Source organism: Rhea pennata, chromosome Z (assembly GCF_028389875.1).
Source record: "Rhea pennata isolate bPtePen1 chromosome Z, bPtePen1.pri, whole genome shotgun sequence".
In the NCBI taxonomy this organism is placed as follows: Eukaryota; Metazoa; Chordata; class Aves; order Rheiformes; family Rheidae; genus Rhea; species Rhea pennata.
In genome coordinates, this window is record NC_084702.1 from 994,889 (window position 1) to 1,006,928 (window position 12,040).

The window sequence follows — 12,040 nt, forward strand, 5'->3', positions numbered from 1 at the left end:
GCTGGTGTGATGATACTACTCTGCATTATGTCGGTATCATTTTCACTTCTGTGCTTGTACCTGCTGTCTGCACCCAGCAGGAGCATTGTAGCTGAACACCCTCTTAGTGCAGGGTGCTGAATGCTGATGGTTGACTTTATTTCAGGCTTCTTGCTTTCTCCTCCTGCTTAGATGGCAGGATTTAGGTATAAGGAGGCTCAGGAATCTGCTGGCTGTGTGTGTTCACCTTGGGAATGGCACATGCTCTCTTCCAGCACCTCTTTGCACAGCTGCTGTGCATAGACACGGAAGGCTTATGGCTTGGTGCACTTTGCCACTGGGCACAGGCATGAATATGGGACAAGGAAAGGAGAAGGCTTCTTCAAGGTGTCTCTATGAAAATGTCTGCATAAAGAATGTAGAAACGAAAGTCTAGCTGTTATCTTTGGAGAATTTGGGGGCATGGAGGTGATGAGCTATGTTAGCCTGATGGTATGTCCCTATCTCATGGTATCTTTTCAGGGTAGGCTGGCCAGGGGACATTGCTGTGCTCACATTGAACTTTGCATATGCATCGTCATGTGTCCACTTGCATGATCAGGTTGGAGGTGCAGGCTTTTTCTTTTAAATATGCGTGCACAGTCCAAGGAAGTCTTTTGTAATGACACTGGAGCATAAGATATCATTTGAAAGATTCTAGAAAAACTGTTCTTTGAGCAGTTTTTCTGATCTAATCAATAGGGTCTGCTTACTTGAGCTCTGTGCTTTTCCAGCCAGTCTTCTTGTGATGAAGAGGAGTATTGCTTTTACCACTCAGTCCTTTTCTGTCGACATTTTTGGCTGGGAAGACAAGGGTGGAAGGGGTTCATCCTGGTTTGGGCATTACAGAAAAATGCAGACGGATGAAGATGAAACCAATGTGCTGTAGCATGGTGGCATGGTGAGATGTGTTTATATGCAGGACTGTCAGTTTTTAACATTTTGAACATTTCTTTAACATTTTGAAAGCTAAGCCCGGAGAGAGAGAATGGCCAAAACAGAGGTCCCCAGGTATAATAAAATAAGGTCTGTTCTGTTTAAATGTGTGCAGCAGATTGGATCAAGAGACCTCTACTGGGCTTCGGTTGTTCTCTGCTGTAAAACATCATCCCAGGCTCAAGAGGTGGGTGGTAACCTCTATGCTCTGTCAGAGGAAACTTGCAATTCCCACAGCTTCTCTCTCCCCACAGTTGCCATCTGCATTCACCGGAGACCTCTGCGTATGCACCATCGTTTCATGTTCCCAACATGACGTGCTGCTGTATGGCGTACAAAGCACTTAAGTGTCTGAGCAGGATTGTTCATGCTGCCTTGTAGGCTTTATGAGAGGTCTGAAAGAAAATAAATGAAACTAATATCAGGGAATATAAGCTAGGAAGTGTGCTTATTCTTCACACCAGAGGTATCAACAGGGAGTAAACATATCAGAGGTGTTAAGTTCATTGAATTGAACTGCACAGCGCAATAAGAGGTAAGAAGAATACTGAGACTGGTGTATACAAATGAGATACCTCTGATAGGTCATCAGCAGTGTTTGACATCTGTCACAGTTTGATTATAAAATGCAGTCCTACTTCCACGGGAAAATAACCCATCAGATCATTCTGAATAACAGGTATATGTTAACCCAGTGGGTCTTACTAGTTTACCGTTGTATGGAAATTGTGATTGGCCATTAAGAGAAAATAAAAAAAAGAAGAGAGAATGCCACATGTATTCAGATTAGTCTCACTGTGCTCTGATACCAGATCAGACAAATGTCACCTAAAAATAATTTGTCCATATACATTGCATAGATTTACTCCAAACCAACTTTGTATTTCTATCTGGTGCTATGTAAAAAGGACTTAAGATCAGGGCAAAAGAATAAATCGTATATTAAGACTTCTCTTAGATATATGAATTGCTAGTTGTCAGCTAGAATTGAATTGATACTTGTGAAGTAGAAAGAGGAAGTGGAGGAAATGGAAAATATAAATCCATTTCTTGAACAAATGCACAAGTATCATTGAGATTAGGTATGGTTTATGTGCAAGCAGTGTGTTTGATATAGCTAGAGAGAAAGTGCCACTGTGCAGAGATGAAAACTTCCCAGAGGAAAAAATGGAAACTGAGATTTTAGCCAAATAAATGTTTCTGATGTTACAGGCTGGTGGGGTCTTACTCTATAAAAAACTTTGTTTTGCCTACCAAAAATCACTGCCCAGCATGGACAGCTAGCATGGCTACCTATCTCGTTCAGTTTTGAACTTCACTACTCATCTGTAGAGTGAAGCAATAGCTCTTGTGCTTGTTAAAGTCTGCCGCAGTCTCAGGAAAATCTGGAAAAATCGTTCTAGGAGGATTCTATATGCCTTCACATGCATTTGTAATGAGTTTGCAAAGGGCCCTCCAATATCATCCATTAAAATATGTCTGGTGGTGTATCGAGGAAATTAAGCAATAATCAGGCATGCAGCCTTAATGATGAGAAAAGTCATTTGCCTCCAAATAGCTGCATATCCTTAAATATTTCAAGTGCCTTTCCACAGAGCTTGCTCAGCTTACAGTATTATTTCCTAACATGAAGATCTCTGAGCAAGGCAGTTTGTTGGGTTGGAAACCGAGGGAGACAGAACAAGACTGAAGTAAAACACAAGAGACAAAGAAAGCTGAGCCTGGAGAGAGAGAATGGCTAAAGAAAAGGTCCCCAGGGACAGTAAAATAAGGGCTGTTCTGTTTAAATGTGGAGACTTGAAGCAAATGCCTGCTTGTGGGCATGGCAGGCAGGATCCTTTGCAGAAAGTGGCGCAGGATTGGCAAGACTGCAGAGGTTTTCTGTTGCTATACCATAAACAAAGGCTAGGGTTGGGTGAAAAATGCCCAGATATGGAAAGAAGGAAGTTAAACAATAGATGTTGTTCAAATCATCACCTCATCTAGTGTCTGGTCACAGTCCTGGCTCTATGAGTAAATTCTTAGCCTTGATTCTGCTTGTCTTGATGCCTGTTTCGTGGTGTGGCTCATCCCAGCTACTGGTCTGTCCTCGGGCGTTGTCCTTTCTGGTTGGTTAATATGTTAGATATGCTGGGATATGTTAGATCCCAGCATGGGTACTCACAGGACTTAGTGGAAAGGACTGAGTCCGTCAATTCCATCAGTCTGAGGACTGGGAATTACTACAAATGCTGAGAAAACAATAGTCAGAAAAGCATCCTGGAAAATGGGAATGTAGTAAGAACAAAGAAGATTGAAAATAGACCAGGATTATCTCATGGCGTTGTGAGCACAGCAGCAGCCGCCTAACTATTTGTCACAGCCAGATACACTGCTTTGCCTTCACCTTATAGTGCATTATTAGCAGACAGAAGGCTGGTAAGAATAATATAGGTCAGGCTAATCCTTGGGGCAAGGGATGGTAAAGACTGGTGTTTTGTATTCTCATTTATTTGGAAGGTCATCTCAGCACTTCATGGGGAAAAAAACAAGAGAGCCTCAGATCAAACCAATACCAACTTGTGCAACCTTTCCACGGTTGTTTTCACTTTTAAATACATAAAAATAATATGAAATTTTGAGTATGTCTTTTCCAGTCATTCCCCATGGCTACTTGTGTTCTACCACTGAATAGTTTGCAGACTACCCATGAACCATGGCCCACCTTTTGATACGTTCAGATGACGCCTCTGGGATCTTTCCATATTATTTTTATACAGTGTATCTAAAACCTTACAATGAAATGAATGGGCATCTCACTGACCTGGAAGCAGGTCCAACACTATAGGTTGGTCCACGGAGCATATCATATAAACATATTCCTTCTCCATTCTGGGTGGATCTGGGAAAATGAGCAGAGGAGGCAAGAGAAGAAGGTAGTCATCATATCACAAACACAGTGTCATCAAGTTTCATGTCTGCTTCAAGCTTTGAATTTAATTAAGCATTTCTTCATTTAATACAATGATAATGATCCTTCTCAGAGATCCCCACTGTACAAAAAAGACCAGAAATGGCCTCTTCAGAGCCATTATTGTTTTTTAAGTGAACTCCTTAAGTGAACTTGGCATCAGCTGTTTATCTGTGAAAGGGGGATCAGTAATGCATTTCAGTAGGTGTATTAGTTAATTGATGAATGGTGATGGTTCCTTTGGAGCTATTTAATCAGTAAATATAGTATTTAGTTCATGCAAGTACCAGTTTGGAAAAGCGCGTGACACCCTTATGAAGGCCTTTTACCTTTTTATGGAAACTTTAATATGAAGAAATTAATTCATTTTTCAGCTGAAGGGACTGCTGCAACATTTACCTTTTTGATGGACAATAGTGAATACAACTGGAGAAAGAGAAGATCCTGGATCTTTCTCTCACAGCTGAAAAAGCAGGAGGCAGAGATTTGAGCCATTGTACTTAAGTGATAGAAATATCTTAGAACATTTTTCTTGTCATTGAAGAAATGCGCAAACATTTATAGGGAGATAGCTTTCTACTGCATGAATGGAGCTGTCCTGTTTTGTTTCCAGAACATTCCTAAAAGCGTTGCTTTGTTCTTCTCCCAGAGGAATCTAGAGCAAAGACTGGGCTACTTTTTGTACTTGCCAAGAGCACTAGGTTGACAGGGATACAGGCATCAAGATATTTCTTGGCTTCTGTCTTTTTCCACTGAAAGGAGAAAGATATTTGATTCCAACATAGATGTAATGGTGAGGCTTCCTGCATGCCAGGTCCTTCCCTGTCCTTCCCCTGTTTGTCGATGGGGCAGAAAGACCAGGTAGACAACCAAGTTGCCTGAGGGGTGTGTAAATGTCAAAGGCTTTACTCTGGCCGGTAGCAGAATCAGCAACAATACGTACCGATGCTGTGAGGCTGAGGCGTTTTTATCTTATCCTTGAGAAGACAAAATTTGTCCATGCATTGTCCATGGATTTGAACTGGCTCTAATCTGAATACAGTGATTTTGGATTAAGTAACCTGCAATCTCTTTTGTTGATGTCAAATCTGGTAACTTTGCATTCATCTGTACGGCACTCCCCCAAGGGGTCATTGAAACCATGACAAGAATAGCTGGTGGAAGCTCACTCCAGAAAAGTAAGCAATCAAGAGCTGCCTACAATGTGTGCCTTCACAGAGCACAAAGTCCTTGAGTGAGATTGGCAGCTGTTTTCATTCCTGCTTTACACATAGGAACACCAAAGCAGACAGATGCAGGAGGGTGTATCGAGAAAGGTTGTAGCAGACAATCCGTAAACTGGGAAGGAAACACAGGAAAGACAGCAGGAGCTAAGGCTGGGCAAAGATCACGAGGAGCTTAGTTCACTCATTTTTTTTTCCCTGTCCTTTTCAAGGGAGAGACGAAACTATGCGAAATTACCAAACATCAAAACTGTTCTTTAAACCAAGAGCTCTCAGAGTAAAAGACAAAAATGAGCTTGTGCAGCTGATCCATTTGTGAGTGCTCTCCATTGCTTCCTGCTTGTCTCATTGGTTGCTAAATGTTTCAAGGCTCTTTTTATTTCCACCTAGTGTTAAGAGGGAAAATTTACATTCCTGTTGGGTCTAAACAAAGCTACAGGAGTCACATGCTTACCAGACAAGCAGCTATGAATAGGCCGATTGGGGCTATTTCATTACTAGGAGTCTAAAAAAATGTGTGGATGGTTCAGTTGACTTTTCAAGGCATTGTAGTATGGAAATATGTTGCAAAGCACTGAAAATATCCAAACAAGTTGCAGAGATTAGTGGGTTAGGTCTGGCTGTAGAATACATATTCTTTATTTAACACTGAATTAGATTCCTCTTAAAATAGTGTAGTGATCATTTATTTATCACTTTGTCTTAGCTGCAAGGGAGGTTGGTGATAGGCTGGGAAACCTCTTTGCTCTTTAGGGGTGAAAGGAAGTGCATTAAGATGGGATTTCTGTCCAAACATAACATGTTTGGGAGCCTGCTATTTCTTGCCTTGAGTTTGTGTTAGACAGATGTTACACCCTCTCACCCTTCTGCTCCTGTAGACTTGTCTTCAGTTTATACTTTGTCACTGAACTGAGATGTGTATGTAAGGCTTGATCTCAGCTTGCTGCTTAGCTAACTGTTAGATCAAACAAGGTAAAATGCCATTTTCAACATCAGACATGTAGACTAAAAGTGCTCAAAGGGAGGGTGTCAAGGCGATGGGGCTAAACTCTTTTCAGTTGTCCCATTTGAAAGGACAAGAGGCAATGGGCAAAAACTGAACCACAAGAAGTTCTGCCTGAACGTGAGGGGGAATTTCTTCACTGTGAGACCAACACAGCACTGGACCAAGTTGCCCAGCGAGGTTGTGGAGTCTCCTTCTCTGGAGATATTCAAAGCCCGCCTGGATGCAACCCTGTCTACCATGCTCTAGGTGACCCTGCTTGAGCAGGGATTTTGGACTAGATATCTCCAGAGTTCGTTTCCAACCTTAACAATTCTGCGATTCTGTGACTAAGGAGTCTACGTAAAGTTATCTACGTATGAAATAGATATTAGCTCTTAGCTCTTCTTACAGACAATGGAGTCTGGGGACCTACTCAGCTGACCAAAGATGGGCATCTTCACACTGAGCTTGGTGGAGCTCTAGGCTCACTTTACTGGGTCCAGTTTATTAAGCAGAGACATGTAATGCTATTTGAGTTATCTGTGAGGATAAGAGCATAGGGCTGACAGGCTGCAATTCATGCTCTGTGTGAAGTCTCCCTCTTCTGGAGCCATGGGCAGAGGCAACTGAAGGCTGCTGTGGGTTTCCATGGCCTGTTACAGGAAGTCAGAATCCAGCACATGTTGAAGCAACTTTGTGTAGAAGCCCACATTAAGCCACCCCTGTCGGGAGCTTGGTGATTGGAGCTGCTCTGTGAGCCACATCTAGTTCATTATGTGTGAGCATCTGTAACAGCTTTGCTGAGTAAGATAAGCAGGTTGGGGATATAGGGCTTTGCTTTCATGGTGGGAAGCTCAGTTTGCATTTTGGCTAAAAGCAGTCCCATCTACTGTTGTGTATCTTGGCTGCAGAAGAAGGGGAAGCTTGTGTCAAGCTTGTGTCAAGCCAGAGAGTGTAATTAGGAGGCATCTCTGACATGCAAGCGATTTTTCCAGGAATAAAAATACTTGGACAAGAAAACAGATCTGATTCTTCTGGCTATGTTTCATGTTGAAAAAATAATGCATAGGAAATTCCTTTGTTTATTGAGATCTTCAAATAAATACCAGTCTACCCTTTCCTGCCAAATTAGTGATTGAGGAAAGTATCTTGAATTCTGGGCTGAGGAATAGTCCCATAATGACTGTTGTAATTTTTTTTTTAAAAAAAAAAAAAAAAAAAAAGGAAGATTCACCTTTTTTTGCAAGCTTTAACAGTAAAAAAAAAAAAAAAAAAAAAAAAGGAAGAAGACTCCTTGTGTACCTTACAAAAGCTTTGCACTATGGCCTTGCTGAAGAAGGACTATCTTCAGTGGCACCACTGGTTCTGAGTAGTGCCTAGTTTTGAAGAGATACTGCAAAAGAGAGTGACCAATTCCTTCTCCAGCACAGTGCTCTGTGATTAACTCCAGGTTAATGAGGATGATGAGATGAAAATCATACCGTGAATTAGAAACTCTGTGACATCGGTTGATCCTTCTGTTCGATCTAAATATGACTCAGTTACAAATAGCACTATCAAAAACCCAGCTCCTGCACTTCCTGTCGTGTAAGACAAGGCAAAATGAGTTGCCATTTCTTATTCCTTTCAGAGTGTACAGCTCTAACTGGGAGGATATTTTGAGAATAGCTCCAGAATATTTATGAATTATATATTTTTTAAACTCATCTTTTCTGGTCTACGCACAGAACTTTTCACCTGCAAATTTTCCTCAGGCCATGCCTGTTTCAGGTAACACCCTCAATGCTGTTTCTCATACCTATGATTGAAACGAGGAACTTGCACAATTCCTCTGACATCTAAGCAACACATATGCAACATTCTTGAAAGATAAGTAGAGTGTGCTATTTATCTGTATTACAAAATTAATTTTGTTTGGAAAGAAATTTTATTGGTTTGACTGAATTACCTTACTTGCAGCCATGGCATGTGGAAATTTCCAACACCCTTTGCTCACTTAAGAATGCTCAACAAGCTCTTATTATCTTTCTCTGTAACTCATCCTTAAAAATCCAATTCCATATAGCTTTTACAACAAAAACAACTTTGCATGTCAATCTTTGGGAGTTTCTTTGTTTTTTTCTGTTTTTTTTTTTTTTTTTTTTTTTTTTTTTTAACAAGTGACAAACTGGGCATCATGGCATGACGTCTGCAGGTTGATTCAATTTAAGTTTTCAGTATGAGAGCTGCACTGACTTCCACGAGCCATTCACATGCTTAAAGTTAGGGCACAGAAGACAGTACTCTTTAGACTAAGGCAGTTCAGATATGTTTGGGCAGAAAATATTCGGGTATGTGCTCCTCACCCCTTTTTCTGCAGAATTCACATTACACTCCAGTCATGTTCAGTAGCTATTTAAACCACTTAACTTGTAAGGGTTCACAGAATCAGAGAGTATTTGGAGTTTCAAAGGACCTGCCCAGAACAGTGTCCGTTTGGGGTTTGACTATCTCCAAAGAGACTTCACAACCTTTCTGGGCAACCTGTTCCAGTGTTCAAACACCTTCACAGTAAATAAGTGTTTTCTTACGTTTAAATGGTGTTTCCTATGTTTCAATTTTTGCCTGTGATCTCTTGTCCTGTCACTGTGCACAGTGCTCCATCTTCTTTAATGCCCCCATTAGATATTTCTACACGTTGATCGGTTCCCTCCAGAGCCTTCTCTTCTCCAGTCCCAGCTCTCTCAGCTTTTCCTCAAATGACAGATGCCTGAGCCCTTTCATCATCTTGGTTGTCCTTCTCTGGGCTTGTTCAGGAGTTCCATATCTCTGTCATCCTGGGGAGCCCAGCACTGGACACAGCACTGCAGCTGTGGCATCACCAAGGCTGAGTAGAGGGGAAAGATCACATCCTTCAAACTCCCAGCAATGATCTACCTAATGCAGCTCAGGACACCATAACCTTCTTGGCCAGAGGGGCACATTTCTGGCTCTTAATCAACTTGTTGTCTACCAGGACCCCCAGATCCTTCTCTGCAAAGCTGTTCTCTAGCCAGCTGAGCCAGTCATCTGGGGAACACATCATCAAGAACTGAATTACTGTTTATCAGTTCAGTAATGAAAACTTTGTAGACCAGGCAACCTCGCATGAAAGTGTATCTGAGTGCAGTCATATGCATCTGGTTTAATATTTGATTGCCTGATTGTTTAGCCCATTCATATTGAGGGAATGACTGTTAATTTTGGATTGTTCTAGGATATCTTTCATGCCACTTGTGTCCTGAACACACCTTGTCTCAAATACCTTCCCTCATGGAAGTCTTTTATACCTTTTTTGGAGGCAGGGGAAGTGCTGTTCATTACAGATGTTTATGACTGTCCATGTCTTATCTCCTGCAAGTAGTCAGAGCTGATGACAAAGCTATCCTGGAGCTTTGGCTATTTCTGGGTTCTGCCTGTGGTTTTATCTTGAGATGCTGGAAATAGTGCTGAATTCAAATTCCTTGCTGATTAATGATTGGGGATTTTTCCTTTTTTTTTTTTTTTTTTCCCAACTGACAAAGTAAATGTTATGTTTGGAATGTGAAAGAAGACAGTAAGACCCAGCCTTATCAAATGAACAGATTCAACAAGTGTGTTCCACCCCTCTGTTTCCTTGGAAGCTACAGAAAGGTGTTTGAAGATTTCTGCTCTTCCCTTCAGTTTGCACCTGTGATTGCAACATCTCAGTGGCATGCAAATGAATTCTCTGGGGCCTCCATTGCTCAACTGCTAAAAACAACTAGAAGCTATCATTCAGGGGCTATTAATAGCAATGCCCAAAAATTAGGATTAGGGAGAAAAGAGAAAGAAAAAAACTTTTCTACACCAAAGGTAATCCAAGGTACAAGCTAAAATGTAACATAAAATTTTTGCTTCTCATAGTACATTTCCTTTCAATCAATTAAGAATAGCATCACAATGTAGCATTCAGCCCAGTCAGAATGTAACTTCAAAACCCAGGATGAATTAAGAAGATCTGTGAGGATCCTGGTACTACATTCTTTTTCTTGTAGTGCCTTGTGTGCTGAATAGCTGTAAAATTAAATACCTAAACTATTCAAAATCTTGGTCTTACTTATATGAAAAAAGAAAAAGAAGTCTACTCAATTTTATTCCTTGCATGATGGGCTGAGCCGACATTATAACTTAATAAGAGAGTAGAAGTTCTTGCAGGAAAAAAAAAAGTCTCTTTCTGTTGCTGAATTTTTCTCCTTAAATAACTAGTATACACTGATAACACTGTTTAAACACTGTTTAACTCTAAGTGGACAGATGCTAAACAAAGATAAACCTAATTAGATTATTAGGTTTATGTCCAAAGCAACATGATTATCAGTGGAAACAATTGTTGGGGGGAATCCATCCAGCAATGGCTTTACTGGCATCAGTCCTCAGTGTCTTAAGCAGGGATACCTTTACTAGTAATTGATGCAAGGTGCTTTCTTGCTCCAGGAGAGGGCAACACAGATCTCAAAGGACACATGATGTTATGTTTTTCAGTTCATCTACATAACTACGCTCAGTCCCGTTTCTTTGCTCCAGTGTCTTGATGGTGAAGCATTACAGCAAAGGTCCTCCCATCGCCCCGTCCTCTGCTGTCCTCCCCCACCCAGGGATTGCCAGAGCCACCTGTTATTAGAAGTATCTCTGATGTACGGTGTGAATAGCCTGCATGCAGTCTGGAGGACACTGAAGGGCATATAAGAAACCTCCTCACTTGCATGGCTGTGCAAGGGCTATGCACAGTAACAGAGAGCTGGCTCTGCAGTGTGCAGGAGCTGGGGAGCTGGGACCAGTGTGCATGCAGGGATAGAAAGGGAACTAAGCAGATCCAGGATCCCATCTGCACACTGAGCATTTTGGGGCAGTGGTGCCTGAAGTTAGAACAGCAATCTGCAGAGAGGCTGCTGTTTTCATTCTGCAAAGCTTCTGGCCCATGGCAGCAGCCTTGAAGCCAACTCCATATGCTTGGTGTACTGTGTGCAGGGGATATGTAATGTCAGGGGATATATAATTTCTAGCAACTGTTAAGACTGTGATTACTCATCCCTGTAATCAAGATTACAGATTCCTTTCCCTGCCCTGGTGTCATTTATTTCTGGATGTACCACCTGCCTGTTACTCTAAAGACTCTTCAAAATCAAGTGAGATGAAGCCTGAGGCATTTGCCTGATGAGTGGAAAGATTGTGTGGACAGTAGCAGATCCCTTCAGGATCACAAACCAGCTGTCTTTCCATCATGCAAATTTACAGCTGTTGACTGTTCCTCTCACTGCCCTGCTTCTTTCACTAGTGCCAGGTAATCCACACTGAATGGTCAGTCTTGGTCCTTGCCTATTTCCTGACCGTGTGGGCAGTTTACCTCCTGCTGAATGGAGGAGGATGCAGAGGAAGTGGAATGAGGTCCTGAGCATGAGGGAGCAGGGAGAGCTGGTATAGCAGTGGTTTTCCTCTGTTCTTTCAGGGTTGACGTTCTCATGTGCTTTCTCTAGGGGCTACCAAAGACATGGGGAAGATGCTGGGTGGGGATGAGGAAAAAGACCCAGATGCTGCCAAGAAAGAAGAGGAACGACAAGAAGCTCTCAGGCAGGAAGAAGAGGAAAGGAAAGCCAAATATGCCAAAATGGAAGCTGAAAGAGAAGTTATGAGACAAGGGATTCGAGACAAGGTAGGCATGTAGGATTCTGTACACACTGGACAACCCTTAATGCTCAGTGGAGAACTACTATTTTCAACTGATTTAGCACCAGTTCCCTGACTACCTGGTTGTAGCCACGTAATTGCTCTGCCACAGTGAACTTTCTAATCTCGTGCTCTGTCCCTGGAGCTCCACCCCCGATTAAACTTACTTCTCACATTGAAAGAACTGCAATATTGAAATAAAGAATGAAGATAAAGGGAGAAACT

The 12,040-nt window shown here is 41.8% G+C and overlaps 1 protein-coding gene across 1 annotated transcript in view; it reads left to right on the top strand.

Moving 5' to 3' along the window:
• CPLX1 (complexin 1) overlaps positions 1-12,040 on the top strand; it is a 116,417-nt gene that overhangs the window by 54,749 nt on the left and 49,628 nt on the right. The window contains exon 3 of the mRNA XM_062600006.1: positions 11,626-11,801. Within this exon, the coding sequence (XP_062455990.1) occupies positions 11,626-11,801 (176 nt within the window). The remainder of the gene's footprint in view (positions 1-11,625; positions 11,802-12,040) is intronic.